At 38.8% G+C, this 19,485-nt stretch overlaps 1 protein-coding gene across 1 annotated transcript in view; it reads left to right on the top strand.

Moving 5' to 3' along the window:
* OTOG (otogelin) overlaps window positions 1-14,495 on the top strand; it is a 167,274-nt gene extending 152,779 nt beyond the window's left edge. Inside the window, exons 55-56 of the mRNA XM_067540669.1 lie at window positions 11,875-11,954; window positions 13,311-14,495. Of these exons, the coding sequence (XP_067396770.1) occupies window positions 11,875-11,954; window positions 13,311-13,511 (281 nt within the window). The 3' untranslated portion in view covers window positions 13,512-14,495. The remainder of the gene's footprint in view (window positions 1-11,874; window positions 11,955-13,310) is intronic.
* The last annotated feature ends 4,990 nt before the right edge of the window (window positions 14,496-19,485 follow it).

The raw sequence follows: 19,485 nt of genomic DNA, 5'->3' as shown, positions 1-19,485 counted from the left end.
TTTAATCTTTATTTTGAAAAATAAACTTTTTTCTTTGTTTCAGTAAAGTTTCCCAGTTGCCTGGGAGGTATAATAAAATCATGAAACTCATGGCAGTGACTTCTAAAATATGGAGCATCTCTTTTCACTTCTGTAGTACTTTACACATGCAAGATGCTGCACAAACATTAAATCAGTGGTTTTCAACCTTCCCAGACTACGGTATCTCTGTCAGGAGTCTGATTTGTCTTGTGTGTACCCTAAGTTTCACTTCACTTAAAAACTACTTGCTTACAAAATCAGACATAAAAATAGAAAAGTGTCACAGCGCACTAGTACTGAGAAATTGCTTACTTTCTCATTTTTACCATATAATTATAAAATAAATTCATTGAAATATAAATATTGTACTTACATTTTAGTGTGATACTTGAGCCTGTTTTTTACTTGTGAGCCGTGTCTGAAGCCTGAGCCCCTGGCAATGGGGCTGAAGCACATAACTTAGATTCGTGGGGCCCCCCTGGGCAGTTGCCCTGCTTGCAATCCCCTAATGCTGGCGCTGCACTTGCGACCCCCCTAAATCAGTCCTGTGACCCCACTGGGGGCTGCAACCCCCAGGTTGAAAAACACTGATCTAGATGAGTTGAGGCACCCCCTGAAAGACCTCTGAGTACCCTCAGGGGTACATGTACCCCTGGTTGAGAACCACTGCATTAGATAACTGTATAACATGTAATTGGTTTAAAGTTGAAAGGGACATAAAATATTACAATAAGGTAAGCAGCAATGGAGAAGAATTGTAGATGAAAAGGAGGAAGAGGGAAATCTAGTGGCTATTTATATTTTACAGGCTATTGGTTAAATACAATTAATTCTAGGCCTGAGTTGAGGCAATAAAGAGATGTTTTCCCATGTTTACATGATTCCATATAACTACACTGTAGGCTCACCTTTGCTCACATGATCTCATAGATTAATATATTATCTGAGAGTCCTAAAGTGGTCTTTCTTAAATGCACTATTACACATTATAATATAACAATAAGACACATTCATTGTGAAGGATCTCATTCCATATCCGAATTTCTTGGGAACAATTTTTAAGACGTAATGGAACTTATAAATTCTCAAAATTTTGTAGTTGAATTTTAACTAGACAGAGTAATTAGCCAGAATACTGAAGTTAGCATTATGAAAAATACCAGGATCTTTACATGATGTGTGAAGTAGTATGTTTTATTGGACCAAATTCTGTTGGTGAGGGGAGACAAGCTTTTAAACCACACAGAGCTCTTCTTTAGGTCTGGGAAAGGTACTCCCAACAACATGCAAGGTGGAACAGATTGTTTAGCATAAGTAGTTAGCACATATTGTAAGGGACCATTCAAGGCAGAGTGGCTGTTAACATCTCTGCAGTCATAGGACAAATAGAGGGGATTAGTGAGTTACAGATTGTTGTTAAGCCATAAATCCAGTTCCTCTGTTCAGTCCATGATTTTTAGTGTTAAGCAACAAGAAATGATCACATGCCCCAACACACTGGAGGGGAAATAAAGGAAAACTACCTGGAAATCATGGAAGAAATCCAAAATAACTATCAAAAAAACTTGATGACAGCAATCCAACACAAAACCAAAAAGTGGAACTGACTACAACATACTCCTTAGAACACCACCTCCGATCCGGAAGAAACCATGTCACCAGTACCCACAGGATTGACACTACACAACACCCAAACATCATCAATTTATCAACACTACCCCTCACTGGAGCTGAATTATCTATACACTCTAAAGGACTGAACTTCTGCCCCACCACGGAACCTGATACCGTATTAACATGTGGAGAACTAGAAGAATCTTCCATTGTCTCCACCTCAAAGAATTCTTTCACAATAATGATGACATCACTCACAATTACTACATTCCCCTGCAACAATCATAAGAAAAAAGAATAATCTGACTGGACAGCACAAAGCAGATGAAACCAAACTCTTGATCATTATACTGATTGTTTCAGGAAAAAAATTGACTGCAAAATCCTTAATAAACATCACATCCACCATAATTTCTCCACAGCCGAAAGGACAGCCATATAATTCCTGAAATCTAACCACCAGATAGTGATCAAACCAGCACACAAAGGGGGTGCCATTGTAGTCCTCAACCATGAGGACTATACTAATGAGACAAACCAACAACTCACTGACATCACTTATGATAAAGAACTCAAAGAAGACCCCACACCACAATTTACCCAGGAACTTAAGGTTATCATTAAATCCTTCCCCAAACAACACCAAGAGAAAGTCTACAAATTCATTCCTCATGAATCATCCCCAGAGACCTTCTACATGCTTCCCAAGATACACAAATAAGGGAACCCAGGCAGACTCATCATATCTGGCCACGACACTCTTACTGAAAGAACAGCGGAACTCTATGATCAAGGCTCCCCAAACCACACCTTTCAAGATCCATGGATCCTATACGTGCCTGTCACAACGTGTTGTGTTCCTTCAGTAAGAGTGCCTGGGTTCCCTTATTTGTGTATCTTGGGAAGCATTTAGAAGATCAATCCATCAATGTCATTGTATCCTGGAGGAAGCTGGCCCTTTGTGTGGTGAGTTCCTCATCCAGTGCATGAAAAGCCCCAATGATGTGTTTGAAATCAGACAATCACTGTGCTCTTGAGTGAACTCACACAGGAAAATGATAAAAGACACCTGTCACCTATGGGTCAATACTTTTCACAAAGCGATCACTCTATATCTGACACATCAATTCTCATCATCAAGGAAACCTACAAAACATTTTTAAAAGACAAGCCTGAGGGCTTAAATTCATTACTCTGCTAGACACTAAAAATCATGGACTGAGCAGAAACACTGGCTTTATGGTTTATTACAATAATCAGTAACCTACTAACCCCCTCTTTGTGTGTCATGACTGCAGATGTTTTTATTGGCCATTCTACCTTGAATGGTCCCTTACAAAATGTGCTAATTACGTATGCTAAACAATCTGTTCCACCTTGCATATTGTTGTGATGTTGGGAGTACCTTTCCCAGACCTGAAGAAAGAACTCTGTGTGGCTCAAAAGCTTGTCTCTCTCACCAATAGAAGCTGGTCTAATAAGAGATATCGTCTCTCTAATATCCTGAGACCAACATGGCTACAACTACATTGCAAACAGGATCTTTACTAAATACAATCTAGGTTTTATGCCTCATTCGAAAGAGCAGCACATTGATTCCTAACACCTCACTAGAACATTAGTTCAGAATTGATTCGGATGACAGGCTGCTGAGTCACCAACACCACTTCCTTCAGCATCTTGGATTTTTTTAGATGTCATGCAAAAGACCTCAAACTAAATCAAAGTAAATCTGTTTAGAACTTGTAAGTCCCTATGTGGTATTTTAAAACCTACCCCACTTATGTTCCACTAAGAAACATAGGTCTAACATTTTACACAGCTTTTGCCAAACTTAAATTGAGAAAAAAATTGCATTAAGTTATTTGGTGACATAGATGGTGTTTTGTGTCCCATGACCATAATTACATAGTTAGTAGGACAAGAGAGGGACTCAAAAAAGGGATCAGGCAAATAAAACAGCTCTAGAAGGAATATGTCCCAGGTGTGTTTAATTCACATAGGGCAAAATCCTGAGGCCTGTTTATGTGGTTATCTCACACACAAACTGTGTTAAAAGAACATTGCTAAGGCTGCAAAGTCAAGCATTCAAAAATTAGGAAATGCCAGAGTTAAGATAGCCTGTGGATCCTTACTTCACCCCTTGTGCATATGCATTATGATACAGTCTCTCATTACATGATCACGTACTATTTTTTCAATAGGACCCCTGCCTCCTTCAGTGCACAGGATGGATGCTGCTCATTTAAGGAGCAGCAATTACATATTTAGTTTTCTTCTTGTGGTTCAGTGGGGGGTCCCATATCTTATTTACTGTGCAATGTTCAAACCTACTCTGAAGACAGAATTATTAATTTCCTCATGGACTTCTCTGTGGTGCTTGTCATTCTAGTATCAGAGTGCTTCCTAAAAATTTATTTATTTTCACAACAACTCTGTGAGATGAGATGGTATTATTATCCCCATTTTACAGAGGGAAAATTGGGGCACAGAGAGATTAAGGTTAAACCTATCCAGTAATTTTGGGTTCCCAATTTGAGATGCCTATGACCTGATTTTTCAGAGTACGAGTATTATACAGCACTTTATATGTTCAAAGCACAGCTCCCGCTGACTGTAGTTGCTGCTGTGAATGCTCAGCACTTCAGCAAATTAGATCCCAGGATTTCCAGTCAGGCACTTAGGAAATGTGGAACACATAATTAGTGACCACCTGACAATAGTTACTTAAACTAACTTAACCAGCATCACACAGGAAATCTGTGGAAGAGACAAAGATAAAATCCAGTTCTCCAGGGCAGCATTCAACTGCCTTGAGAATGAGGCCATCATTTCTTTTACTGCAATCCCCTGTCTTATTCACCATGCACCTTCCAACTTCCGCAACAAATAAAGTAGGTGTCCTACAGACAATAGCCTCCTTCACTACACAACCTGGATTAATCCCAAAGCAGATCTATCCTGTGCAATGAAATGAGGCAGGAATCTTTGGGGAAAATAGAATATGAGCATGTAATTAAAGACTGTATCATAATGTGTATGCACAAGGGGACAAATTAAGGTTGCATAGGCAACCTTTATTCTGGCATTTCCTAACTTTTGAGTGCTTGACTTTGCAACCTTCATGATGTTTTTAACGTAGTGATTTTGTGTGTATTTTCCCAAGTTTTAAAAAAAGCAAACCAAAAAAACCAGGAATTCTATCATGTGGCATCATATTGACATACCTAGGTCATCAGCAGGGTTGGAACCTTTATTAGATCCACCACACAAAGCTCTGCCACCTGAGCTAATGAGCTAATGGAGTAACTGATACAGTAGATCATCATCGTCTGTATGAGCCATCACTAGAGTGGGATGGAATGCTTTACCAGTGGGTTTCAGAGACATTTGCTGACAGCAGAACAATGATGAGCCTCAGGAATCATAGGTTCCATTCCAGGATCTGGAGGGGAGTGTTCTCTAGTGTTCACAGACACTTCTGACCATTCCTCCAAGCATGATACCTTCTGCCCCATCCATTCCGACCTGTCTCAGTCTTGTCTTTTTCCACACACCAGACTATTTCTGCCCATCCCATTCTTCTCACCTAGGCAGCCCCTATCTCCACTCCTCAGGGTTGTCATTCCAGTCTCAATCCCCTTGCCCAGCAAGTCCTAGTTTCATCCACGTGGACTCCCCACACAGTCTCTGCCCCCAGTTCCAGTCTCCTTTGCCCAGCCATTCCTAATTCCCTCCATCCTCCAGCTCCTAGTCACAAGTATCTTTGCTCAGCCAGTCCTAGTCTCTATTCCATCCCTTTCCTGACTCATCTGATCTGTCTCTCCCATCCTGACCTCTAGTAGCCCCTGCCCATATTCTCCATCACCAGTGACTCCCAGTCCTAGTATCCCTCCCTGGCTCATCATGCAATCTCAGTGTCCATTCCCCCAGATTCTTGTCTGAGTTTCTTTGCCCAGGCAGGTCCAGTTCTCCCCCCGCAGTCTGTCTCCTGGTCAGATCTATCACCACTCTCCTCTCACCTCCTTCCCCCAACTCCACTAGTTCTCAATTCTAGTCATCCTCCCTGGCAACCCATCTGATCTCTTCCTACTCAGTGGTTCCCAATTCCCACTATGTTTCTCCCCAGCTCCCAGTCCCAGTTTCATTGCCCAGCCAGTCCCAGTCTCTCCACCCTGGCTCCCAGTTCCAGTCTAGTATCCTAGGCCCAGTCTTTACTGCAGGTTACAAATCCCAGTCCTGGTCTCTCTACTACCCCAATTCCCAGTCCTTGCTTCCCTGTCCCCATCCCTGTTAGCCTCCAGTCCAGTTTCCATCCCCACCACCAAGAGGAGATCCTTGTCCCAATCCACTTCCATTGCTTCCCCCTGCAGCTTTGGCTTCTGTCCCATGCATTCAAATGAGGCAGCTTCTTCCTCCACCCTGCCTGGGCCTACGAGGGAGGTCATTGAGCGCACAGGAGAGTCTGTCTCCCTGCTCTCAGTTTTGGTGCCTGGACTCACACCCAGGCTGGCCTGTAGCAGCCCAGAGCTTCAGTTGCAAGGAAAGTCCTACACAGCCCCAGGTTGCAGCATGCCCAGTGTGGATGGAATCTTCAGAGAATTTAGCTCCAAAAGACTAAGGCGGCTGTGTTGACTACATGAGAGCTGCAGTTTTTCAAAGGCCAAATGTGGGTAGATTTTCAGGGGGACAGCAAAAGGCCCATCTCTGATACAAAGGCCACTATTCTGCCAAATTTTGAACCTCTGATCCAAAGCCTGGGGGCTTTAGAACTTTGTAACATGGGCAAAACTATGTATTTTTCCTTAGCCCCATTCTCAGGAATCACTGAACTTTTTGTCTGAAAATTTGCAAAAAACTTTAGTCTGAGGCAGACACCTGGCATGGCAAATTTCAGCATAAATGATTAACATTTGGCAAAGTTACAGGCAACAGAAAACAGGGTCTTATAATGGGATGAATCAGGCAACCGCTGTGGTAGATGGCACTACCAGACCCACATATAAGAAGAAAGATGAAAGTCCCACACATCAGCATAAGCAGGTGGAATAATAGCCTAACCAGCTCTGATGATGGGGGGAGGGGAAGTGAAGATGCCACACACCTGCTTCATGGCAGAGAAGCATAGAGGTATTTGTTAGTGGCAGGAGAGGACTTCCTTTCCTCCCTGGCCAACTCTCCTTGGATTCTAGTCCTCTTCTTTTCCTGCATAGGGGTTACCAGCTGCAGAGCTGCTACAAGGGGAGATGGGTGGCCAGGATAAGGGATCCTCATGTTTTTATTTAAGAGTTACATTTTTGGGGTAGCGGCGGTTGGAGATTACGGTAGGGGAGATTGAGGTCCTCTGCCAAGATTCTTCTTCACTAGGAGAAGAAGGAGAAAGGATCTTGGGGTCTTTTGTCCTGATGGGCTCTGTCCTTTGCATGCTGGAAATCCGTTTCAGACATTTGTCCCTGGTTCTGAAATACGTTTTTTCCATAGCTATAGATGCCGTTCAATCTTTCCAGCTGCCATTGTCTTCCCCTGACATTACACCTCAGGATATACCTCCACTCAATCTTCCCTGGCTGCCATTTAAGTCAGTTAGTGAACAGACAATCTCTTCAAGAGCCTTTAAAAAAAGCCATGTAATTTCTTGTCAGCTGGTAAAATAACTTGATGTTATGTTTCCAGAATGGCCAAAATTAGAACCCTTTGTGGATTTAGACAAAACAGGACCATTCCTTTTGGGCGCCATTTTCCAAAACAAATCCAACCAGCAAATAGTACCAGTTCTTTTTATTTTTGCATTTGCAATGTGTAATACCTATTAATATTTTTCAGCGGATAAAAATAAATGCATAATTAATATTCCTAATAAAGCTGATTGTATATCTGTACAAGCTTGTAGATCCAGCATTTATTGTATGAATGCTATGGTCCAGACTGATTATTAAAAAAAACTGTGGCAATCAGAATTTAATGATCAATAGTAACTGCATTAGACATTTTATGAATAAGGTCACTAGCATCTTGCCTTCATTTGAAATACCTTATCCTTATGAATCACTATGATTTTTCTCTTTAATTTTTTACAGTAAAAGTGCAGTTTAAAACTTTGTCCCATAATGAAATCTATAGGAATTCCACAAAAACATTTAGAATGTTCGAAAATAACTCTTGTGGGAAATTACGCTCATTCCATCTCTTGGCCCTAAGTCCAACAGTAACTTTGAAGGTCAGATTCACCTCTCACTTACACCACTGTAAATCAGAAGTAATTTCACTGAAGTCATCAGAGTTACAATTAAGGTAAACTGGTGTAAGTGAGGGGAGAATGGGCTCAAAATACATCCCAAGTATCTAAGCAATATTGTTTGAGTTCCTCCTATCCGTGCTATTATTTTTCTAAATATTTTATATTTAATAGCTACTGTATCATAGATAACACTATGAAATTTTAAGTTGATATCCTTTTTCTAAGTACCCTTTTCAACCATGGGTGAGTCTGACCATAAAATGTTGACTAATATTAGAAGGAGCCTTCTGTTATATGTGTAACATGTTCAAAATGTAATATTCTTACCAGGTTCTGGAATGTCATTGTTGTACCCATTTCCCGTTAGCCCAGTCATACCTACAGCTAGCGCTAACTGTAACACAGGTACATTTTCTTGGAAATCAGTAGAAACAAACCAACCAGCACCATTGTTGATTTCCAACAATGTACTCCCTGATAGGAGCATCAGGCCTCATGTTATCAAATCATGTTTGAAAGCTGCATTGTAGTATTAACTTTCATTGTTCAGAACAGTTCACATATATTTTGGTGGTGTTTTTTTTTTCATTTTGCACTGTATGGGCAGTGCATTGTTGTTAGCCAACAATGTACTGTTGGTAGTAAGCATTTGCATAGTATTTAGTTTGCTGCATGTGTATTTGCTATGTTTAGAAAGTTGGCTAATTCCATTATGTTTATAGTGCTGTAGAACATAGAGACTAATTGCTTTGCTCATTAAAGCTTCCTGTTAAAATAACTGTTTAGAAGATTATGTGGCATTCAGTGGCATATGTACAAAAAGCAGCTCATATTTTCTAGGAATCTAGTCTATTGTAATCAGGAAAATTATACTGGTTATATATACCATAATAACTGGAGATGGACAATAACCAAGGTGAATCATAACTATCTGCCTTACAACACATGGCATGAATGCTAACCTTCACAACATTCATCTTGTGAAAACACAAATACACTTTGCTATGTAGCAGGTGATATTGACTGTAGCTATATAGATGATAATATGTGCTGTAACATCACTGAAGGCCAGATTCTGCACTCAGTTGCATTGATGTCAGTCTGGAAGAACTCCACTGATGTCTGCACCATTCATCCATATAGACACCTGGGTAAATGAGGGCAGAATTTGGTCCTCAGTAATGTTACAGCACATATTATTGTGTATATAGTTACACGGTGTGCAAGCATCTATTGGAGGCCCCCATATTTCAACCAAACAGAATGTACAAAAGAATCTCATTACAGTACATATAGTAACCTACAATGTCATATGCTATATATATGAAAGTTGTTCTAAGACAAACTATGTAAGTTTAAATCTTACTGAGAACCATGAACACATGCATGCAAATGTACTGCATTCTGTACTTGTTCCTGAGAAGTGACACATTTGCAATCTAGCCAAGATTAACTCATAGCCATAATTGTACATGAAGAATTCCCCATCTCTGGCATCATTTACAATGTGGTAAGAGAAGCAAAGAGTAGGAGTACAGCTGACCATTTTGGAATATGATTCATTTGGCCAGGAGCCACTTCCCTGGAGACAAAAGGAACAATGGTGAGTTGTTTCTTTTTTAAATGTTGTTTTATCTTTTCTGTTTGACGCTTCTAGTGGGTTTATTGATTGCCTATTCAATGTGCTTTTCTCCTATCCAAGATATCATTCATTGGTACTTTTGCTGTAGTCAGTAGCTAACTATTTTCTACTGGAAAAGTAAAGGGAGGAAATAATTCTCTTAGAAAAAAATCCACATTCAAAAGACCTCTACTGTATTTATCTGTCAAAACTTAAATTTGCTTTTCATAAAGAAGCAGCATTTCCTAGTGGTTAGAGCAAGGGACTGAGCATTAGGACTCATGTTCTAATCCAGTCCTTGCCATGATTTTATATGTGATTTTGGGCAATGTGATTTTGGGCAAACCAATTTATCTTTGTTTCCCTGGGGATAATACTATCTGCCTTTTGTATAGGGTTTTGAGTTTCTTGGATGAAAGGCACTACTGATGTATAAGTGGAGAGTATTATGAGCCTCCAAGGGCTAGATCCATAAAGAGGACTTAGGTTCAGAGTTGCAACACCTAACTTTAGGTGGAATCTATAGGCCCAAATTAGCCACTCAGACTCCCTATACAATATATGAGGAGAGATCAGTGCCTATGTAAGCAATCCACAAAAGCCAGCACCCTGTGTGGAGAGCTGCTTAAGATAGTTCACAGGAAATGCCAAGTAGAGGGGTCGGACCTCAGCTTTGCCCCTCAGATGGGGTTAAGCACCTAACTGGGGACCAGAGGCAGGCAACTATCTCTGCTTGAGATTCTCAGCCATGAACCCTCTCCTGGAGTTACGTGCCTAAGCCTCTTCAAAAAAACTCAAAAACAAACAAACAAAAACTGAAGAGGGGCCATTCCCCCTTTCAGATCCTCCTTCTGCCTCATGTGGAGCAGAGTTTTGAATTCATGTCTCCTACCTCTCCAGAGAATGCCTTAATCACTGGGCTATGGGATGTTCTGAGTTGGTGCTGTCTCAGTCTCTCTTGTTGAAGCTATTCAATTGCGTATAAGTAACAAAATAGTCATTTTAACAGAGAGTTGAGCTTGTGTCTCCTGCAGTCAAGGGTGGTACCTTAACCACTGGGCTAATGGTTATAAGGGGAGCCCCAACCACTTCCTCCAGTTTTTGTGTTTTGTGTAGAGCCCGGTCTCTGAGAATGCTTCCTGGATTAGCCCTGGGGAACGCCTAATCTGAGAATCTCTCCAGGGTTTAGGTATAAAATAGGTGTCAGGATTTAGGTGGCTGTGCATATGCTCATTGGCAGATTTTTACATGCGTAGGGGACTTTATCGGTGGAAACCTAAATGCCATGGGAATTTAGGTGCCTGCAGAGTTATGTGACTGCTGGGCTGGGGTTCTGAGAATCTAAATTTTGGATTTAGGCACCCACAGTGGCAGTTAGGTGCCAAAATCCCCTTGTGGATCTAAACCTATGCATTCTACAGTATGACTGTGTAAATAAGACAGAGTGGATGCATGGGATCTGCAGTAGAACTGCAGTAGTGATACTAATAAAATGGACTTTTAATTTCTCTTATAGATCTCCATTGTGATGTGGGTTCTCCGCAGGAAGAGGATCATTTCCTTTACAATCAGACACTATTCTTTCACACCTGCAACCACTGAACTTTCTGCATGATCTCGCTCTTCTTCAAATGTTCAGTATTTTCCCCTTTAATTTTGTTTAACCCTTTTTCATTTTATATATAAACAGATATTATTTTAGAATCTGTTTTCTCTATACATTTTGTATCTTTTTTTGTAAAAAATGAAAAAAATACAGATAATACAAATAAAAATTGGAATGAAGTATTTTCGCTTTGTATTAGGGGTTGTTTCTCTGTCTCTTTATAAAGCAAGTATGAAAACACAAATCCTCCTCCAAGCTCAAAGTAGTTGGCAAGTCCCTATATTGTAAGGTGTTTATTACCAAAGGTTGCAACCTTGATGAAATATAATCATTTGATAATGTTATTGCAGGAAATATATTTAAATATACTAGCAACAGTCTTCTCCCAGGAATGGTTATTTCATTTCATCTTCAGAAAACATTGTATTATAGGTACCATATTTTCAGAATAATACAGGCTACCCTACTGCTTAAGTGGCTTATGGATTTTGTCCTTAAAAATGTATATATCTGGAATAAATACATTAGAAATATAACTGAATAATAAGAGACAGTGGACACTCTCAATTATGTATGAAATAGCTAGACATTTTAAAAGTCAGGATTTAAATACAAATTACAGTTTATATAGCGTTGTCAAAGAGGTTTTGATATATGCTGTGATGATGTACTGTTTTCTTCTTTTGTACCCCTTTTGCCCAAAACACATATAGGCTTTTTCCAAAATGTTTAAAATGATGAGTTGATATTTTTCAATCAATGCACACTTTGCAGGTAAGGAAGATGGGAAATTTTGTAAAAGGGTGACTGTTAGGATGACTATCCGCAAGAATGACTGCAGAAGTAACACACCAGTAAGTAACTATAATTATTTCTTTCAATGGAAGTGGAAAATATAAGGAAAGGTGGAAATGGGAAAAGGTGTGAGAGGAGTTTAACTCTGCTGTTGTGTGCATTCTCTTTCTGACTCAGCATAAGGGCAGATATTGGCATGTACCAAAGATAGATCTGTAGTGGCTCACATGCAGTGGTCCTCATTTAAAAAGTCAACAGTTACTAATAATTACAGTGCAGTAGAATCTCAAATACCAGTTAAACCATACATTAGAATAGGAAATACAGATCCAAACCTGCAAAGCACTGAGCACTTGTCTACTGCTGAAGTCAATGGGAGTTGAGGGTGCTCAGTACCTTATAGGAGATACCCGGTGCCGTACAGGATTTGTCCCTGGAAAGAACTGCCTGTTTAATAGTGATGACAGTAAACAGTGCATTTAGCCTGTAAATGCCACGGGACAGAGATCATGTGTCCTTAAATTCTTCAAAAGCATCATGGACACCCGTGGCACTATTCACATGTGCCCTAATGAGGCCCTAATCTCAGTGCTGATGTTTGACTATGTAGACTATAATGAAACTGGCCTATGGTGGGGAACTGTTCATTGCTGCTCCCCTGGGAGACCAGCAGTGCCTCACTGGGCAATATGGCAATGAGGTGTTTGTCAGTGGTAGGGGATGGGCAGAAAAGCAGACCCAGAATGTCAGGGTGTCTGAGAAGCAAGCACTAGTCTGAGGATATCAGGAGACAACTGGGACTTTCCCCCTCTTGAGTGAAGAGAAGCCCATGCTTCTGTTAGAGAAGCCCATGCTTAACATTAAGAAGTGTCTGAATGGAAGAGGTAGCCCATGGACATAAAGTTGCTACCAGCTGAAGTTACTGTATGTGACTGTTACAGTGTTATGGCAGTAAAGTTCCTCAGTTTTCCTAGGGAATATTTCTGTGCCTGAACATTCCTCCCTAATAGAGCAAAGAAACTCCAAAGGTCTCATCATGGACTACAGGCAGTAGTGACGTGACACCCAGTGTTATGCATTAGCCAAAGTAACATTATTAATTCTTTAAAATTAAATCCCATAAATCCTTTAGTGGGAGCTGAATATGTTGCTTAGTGGTCAAATCCTAGTCTTGTTGAAATCAATGGGAAAAAATCCCATTGACCTCAGTGAGATCAAAATGTGGGCCTAGCTGAGTCATTTTATTGTTCATATTGGCTGAGATTTTCAAAGGGGTGTAAGGTAATTTGCTGCTCAGCTTCCATTGAATTTCAGTGAGATTTGGATGCCTAACTCCTTTAGGCCTCTTTGAAAATCCCTTACTCAGTATTTTTAGTCCTTTAAATGCAATGACCTTTTCAAATGTTCATTAACAGGTAAACATTGTTTCATGTGATGGAAAATGCCCTTCTGCTAGCATTTATAACTACAACGTCAATGCATATGCAAGATTCTGCAAATGCTGCAGGGAAGTTGGGTTACAAAGACGAACTGTGCAATTGTATTGCAGTGGCAACTCGACATGGGTCAGCTATTCAATCCAAGAGCCTACAGACTGTTCTTGCCAATGGTCTTGAAACAACATTAAAAAAAGGAGCCAGTGAGTCCAACTATGGAAGAGTTACAATTATTTCCAGTATAATAAAGATATTTTTTATATCTTGTCCTTAGAAAATACAGTTATCCAGCCACTGAATAGTATCATTGTTTAATGTTAAAAACACAGCTATTTTGGACTCTTCTACACTTTGAAAAAATGAATGTGCATCATCCATTTTTATATTGTCTTAATGTTCACTTCCTAGGAATCCTCTCAAAAGTTCTTGTGATATGTGCCAACATTTATAGGAAACGGATTTCCTTTGAAAGAGACAATCAAAGGAACAAGGCTTTATATTTTATTTCTGTAGGTTTGATCCATTCTTTGAAAGCCACCCATTGCTGTTTTAAATACCTGATATGTGAAATGATCTGGCACTAAGTGATCTAAGATTTTGAATGTGTTACAGTAGTGAAAGCACATATGATGCCTATGAAAGAAAATTATATGGAAAATATTAGAAGAATAATCAGTTTAAATCAAATTGATATTGCAAAATAAGGCACTCATGAGGAATTCAATTACAGATATTTTTGTCAAGGAAATATTTTCAATGCTGATAATTGTATATAATATTTCCCTGGTAATAAGTTTGATTTATCTAATGTATTTTACATTGTAGTATGAAACCATTATGTCAAAGTGTACTGTATAGGAAATATAGATTTTTGTAGCCTATCCAGATTAGATATTAGTAATAGATTTATCCAACATATAAACTGTATGCTATAAACTGAAAACATACAAGTTTATCAAATGAAAAACACATTTCTCATTCCCATTATATTGATGCACTTTATATAAATAAACCCTTGCCTTTTAAAGTGCACCATGTTAAATGTGACTTGTACTGTTTCTTTAAGAGAATGAACTTTACATTGAACCTTAACTTTTTAAAGAACATGTTAAATTATTTTCATAAAGAGAACAGATACGTCAAATAAAAAATTGTTGAAACCCAGGTATCTTCCTTTGTCCAATGAATTTTTTATGTTGCAAAATGTTCTAATTGTTCAAACTTGCAACTGACATTTTGATACAATGAAACCAAATGTTATGTTAAGCAACCAACCCTCCCTCCAACCATGCTCTCTTAATGCATCAAAATTCCAATTGCTTTAATTTTAAGAGCGAAAGCTACATGAGTATCTAAAATTTTAAACTGGGGAAGCTAAAATATAGAAGTGTATGGTTGCATAATAAATTGTTAAAAGCTCTTTTATTGCACTTAATCCAAAGAAGAATGTTTTGTTAAAATCAATCACATGAACATTTTTGCTATCAATATTTTTTATATACTGTACATGTCATTCCTATAACATCTAATAAACAACAGGAAGGCTTATTTTGTTACAGCTTGTTTTCTTATTAATATTAACAACTGCTTACCTTTATGTCGTGTTTACCAACATTTTGTTTCGGAAACATTCACTATTTATTCATTTGTTTTTTGACTGTAGTTAGTATTAATAGTCCAAGTGTCTGATGGTCTGATACTAAGCTATAGAAGAAAAGAGTTTAAGTGCTAAGTTTTTAAAAATACTTTCATGTAAACGTTTTCATTTTGTTCTGAATCATTCAAATTTATTTTCATCATAGAAAATTCAAATTTCAAAATGTTCATGCTTTATTCAAAATAAAATAAAAATAAATCCTTGCTTCTCACTAATACCACGAGATGACTTGTCGCCTGATCCTCACCAAGGAACAGTCCCTTATTCTGGAGAGACTAAACTATCAGTTCTGGATCCAGAATCTGAATCTTTCCTTCAGAAACAATGTATTCCCAAACCATGAAACAATATTGAATTATTGCAATGAGTAAACTCTACCCTAAACAAACAGCAACATTCTTACAAGAGTTGTACAGTCAATTCCATTAACACTTCACTTACTGGGGATGGAATAATTATTTTTAAGCCCCACTGTGGTAGGAACCAGACACACACAGAGAGTAAGAGGCTTTCCCTGTCCTAAAGAGCTACTTTCTAAATAGGTAAGACAGACACAGTTTGGGAGAAGTGAATATAATAGACAAGCAAAAGACTGGGAACTGAGGCAAAAAGCCTTTGCAGAGCTAAAGTCTCTTAAGTTTCAGTCCAGTGCCTCCACCACAAGATCATACATCCCCACTTGACATGTAGTGACAAAGAAGAGACCTTGATGGGTAAAGGAAATTTTCCTTTCTCCATCAAGTGACACATCTTCCCTGTGTGAAATACTGATCACTAAGCCTAAAGTGTTTAAAAAGGTGGATTGACTGAAGACCTAATTCTGTTCCCATTGAATTCAGTGGTGAAATGCCCATTGCCCTCAATAGTGCAGGATGAAGCCATGAATGACTGAAAACATTACACTCTCCGGAGCAGCACTGAGCTGTCTGGTCTGCATTTAAAGATACTGGGAAAGGGAGTGAAAATCTGAGTTGTGCTACAGCTGCAGAAAGAGCTAGAAATCTTAGCACATCTGTAAACTGGAATCAAACTTTCTGCCATCTCTTCCATTTCTTTTAGACAAAGCAAAGTAATAAATGTTGTGTTAAGTTCCCACTTCCGATTACGTAAACATGGGGCTTACGCTGAGAAAAGCAAAAAAAAAAGATCCATGCTAGCTGTGGCTTGACATCGGAAGCCACCTTTATCCTATTATCAACATTAAATCCCTCAACAGATGCTTCTCTCTTCTCTTTTCTGGTTAGTTCAAAGCAATCCAGGCCCCTACACTGCATTTACATGCCCTGTGTTTGAACAAAATAACAGAAGAAAAAATGGCCAATTTTGCAAAAAAGTGAAATCTGTCTGGTGCTGGTCTGACACATTAGGAAAGGCAAATTGTGTCTGGAAAACTGATAGATTTTTTCCTTTACGATAAAGTATAATCTATAATGATTATTACTTAAAAATAATTGCCAAATATTGACTACACCCTGATACCTTATATTCCTTTAGATTTAGGAGATAGCTGCAATAATGGCTGGCTAATATTGACTTCAGCTGTGACCACTGTTCATTTAAATTCTAAGAGTTGGGGGTTTTTTTTTGTTAATTTTTGTTTTTTTAAATGAATAACTTGTACATTGATACACAAATGTTTCTTCCAAGCACAGACAACATTGTATCATCTACTTTTCTTCCTAGTTTCTTTTCAAATAGATATGCCACTGCTGCATTTATGCAGTGCTAGCATACATAGTAAATTTAGTGAAACTCTTTATTCTGATCAAACAAGACCAATATCTAGATCTTTTGAGTTTTCATTGGAACAGTGAGACAAAAGAGTGGGGGAGTCTCATGATAACCTTCATGGGTCATGTCCATGTGATAAAATTGGTGGAAAATTGCTCTTCCTTTCTCATTGATCTATTGGGCCAAAACAAAGAACTCCTTTTTAATATGGAAAATATTCTTTAAGGGTGAAATCCTGACCCTATGGAAATCAATAGAAATTTTGTTATTGACTTCAACAGAGCCAAGATTTCACCCCCATTTTGCAGGCTGTGGGTCTGATTCTGGTCACAGCTACATCTATTTCTATTTAAGGAGTTACTCTGGTTTAATGGCAATGTAACTGAGAACAAAATGTGGTCCTTTTATCTTGTTTAGAATTAAGAGGTACAGTGAATAGCTCTCTCAATGCTGAATTGTCTTCCAGTTTTCTAGATAGGATTGAAACATTTAATGAATTATTTGAATACAGAAATGTTGATTCTTCAATTGGTTATTAATTGCTCATCATTTATCTTAATTGTATTTTTTTTCCTTATGTGAATTATTTCAAGTAATCCTAGATGCATAGACAGTGATTCCCAGAATTATATGTGCGATTTGTCATCTGGAACGTAGAGCATGATGAATTTTTATAATTAAAACTGGTCCATTAAAAAACTAATATGATGATATCATCTGATATCTGATGAATACTGCCATCTAACTTCTCATTCTCTGGATCATTAGCAAATGATCTGGTCCCAGAATAACAGGCTTTTGGATGCAGATTTTTCCTGATTAGTATTTTTGCAATCTGCTGAGTTAACTTGTTGACTAATCTGAAAACTATGGTATTGGTGGGCCCACGGGCTAACATGAATTATCAGTCAACAGTTTTTCAATATTAAACAACCTGTATCTCCTCTGACAGCCTCTATAGCATGCATTCCATGCAGTCATACAAATAACATCCACTAAATGCTTTCTCCACCCTTCCCTCAACCCACAGCATCATCCCTCCCCCTTGTTCAAGTGGCCAACCATGAGCAGTTAAAAAAAGATGGCAGCTGTTACTCAGATGGTGATAGTTAAAAATAACCCTAGGACCTAACAGATTGGCAATGTTTACGTAGCATTTTATGCAGATTTTTGTCCGAGAGATTAACAGAATCATGGCGAGAAGGTGGAGATATGATTATCTGCCATTCTTGAAGCATATTGTGGAGATTGTGTTTCTTGTGCATGTTTTATTTGGCCACTCCTGTAGGCTAATCCACCCATGGAAATTCTTGAATCTCACAAAGATGGCTGTGATGTAATTTATTTTTTATCTATTCAAGAGGGCTCGCATTGTGCAATAGTTACAGCTATTCTGGTGACCTTGCAAAACATTTTGCCACAAGCAAGGACTTACAGTTATCCTGCTTATCTGCTAGCTTAACCCACAGGCAGTCTAATGAGTGCAGCTGGGTCCCAACTGAGCCATCACATTGGCTAAACTGCCTGATTGGCTGAGCGGATCATAAGACCTGCTCTTAAGAACAACGACAGGGTGTTGACTGCTCAAAACTTAAGCATGCTGTTGTATTAGTTTCTACTGCTGTCGTGTTCTACACCCCATCCCTGCCTGGGACCTAGCCCTGCTCTTGTCTTCCTTGACTCTAAGTAACCCTGTTCTGACCCTCAGTTACGATTCCTGGCTTGACTCTGGCTTTGGCATTAGGTCTCTGATTCTGACCTTTGACTCTGATTCTCTGCTCTAACAACTAGGCCAGACCGGCCATGTCCCACTACCTACCACATACATGATCAAGAATTGAATGAGTCTTTGGTGGGAGGTAGTTAAACACGCTCACCCTGGGCAGTCTATGCAACAGTTGACTATGTTAAAGTATTTGACTACAACATGCACCGGATTTAAAAGTATATGGCTTGATATTGAATAGTTTGTTTTCACCAACTGCAAGACTATTTGCAACTTGGCCATGGTCCTCATTCTGGCTACTAACCCCAGATTTGAATATATTAAATCAGTGTAAAACTAAATCTAAAAAGGAGCTAAAAAAGATGAATAAGCACCAATATTAAGCATATTTCATGGTCTTTCACTATTGTAGCCTTACCACCTCTCCCCCAACTTCAAGATATCCACAAGTGGGCAAGGTAGAAGGGTGGAATCACTCAAGATTAGAGATTGGAGAACAATGGTGAAAATGTATGTGAGAATAATTGACTGAATGAATGACAGAAATAAAACAAATTATTTGACAAAACCCTTCCTAGTATGTCTAGAGCTGTCAGAAGAACAAAAATATTTATTCACAAACAATAACTTTGGACAAAAATGCCAACATTTTTTGAATAATCTTAGTGAATATCTCAACCAGCTCTAGCTAAAGCATATCTCCTGCAAACAGAAACATCTGAGATAACCACAGTCAATTTAATGCCAAAGCAATGTAGCATGTAAACTTGGAGAAGTTTTGAAGGTGGGCAGATTCCAAAGTGCCACTGCTTTACATGCCCTCATTAGACAGACTTTGGCCTACATCTTGAAAGGTAAGTGGGGTTTTAGGTGCTTACATTTTTCAATGCCCAAGATCTTTAAAGGGATTAGATTTTCAGAAAATGCTGAGCACCTACCTTCTGAAAATCAAGTCCCTTTAAAGGTGTTTCAAGTTAATCATTCAGTAACATAGAAACTTTTCAATATGCTAGCTTTTACTTTTCTGGTCATTTTTCATT

Source organism: Emydura macquarii, unplaced genomic scaffold, assembly GCF_026122565.2.
Source record: "Emydura macquarii macquarii isolate MOO-44397 ecotype Brisbane River unplaced genomic scaffold, CSIRO-AGI_Emac_v2 contig_587, whole genome shotgun sequence".
Lineage (NCBI taxonomy): Eukaryota > Metazoa > Chordata > Testudines > Chelidae > Emydura > Emydura macquarii.
The sequence above is the reverse complement of the archived record's forward strand: the minus strand, read 5'-3'. Positions and strand labels throughout refer to the sequence as shown.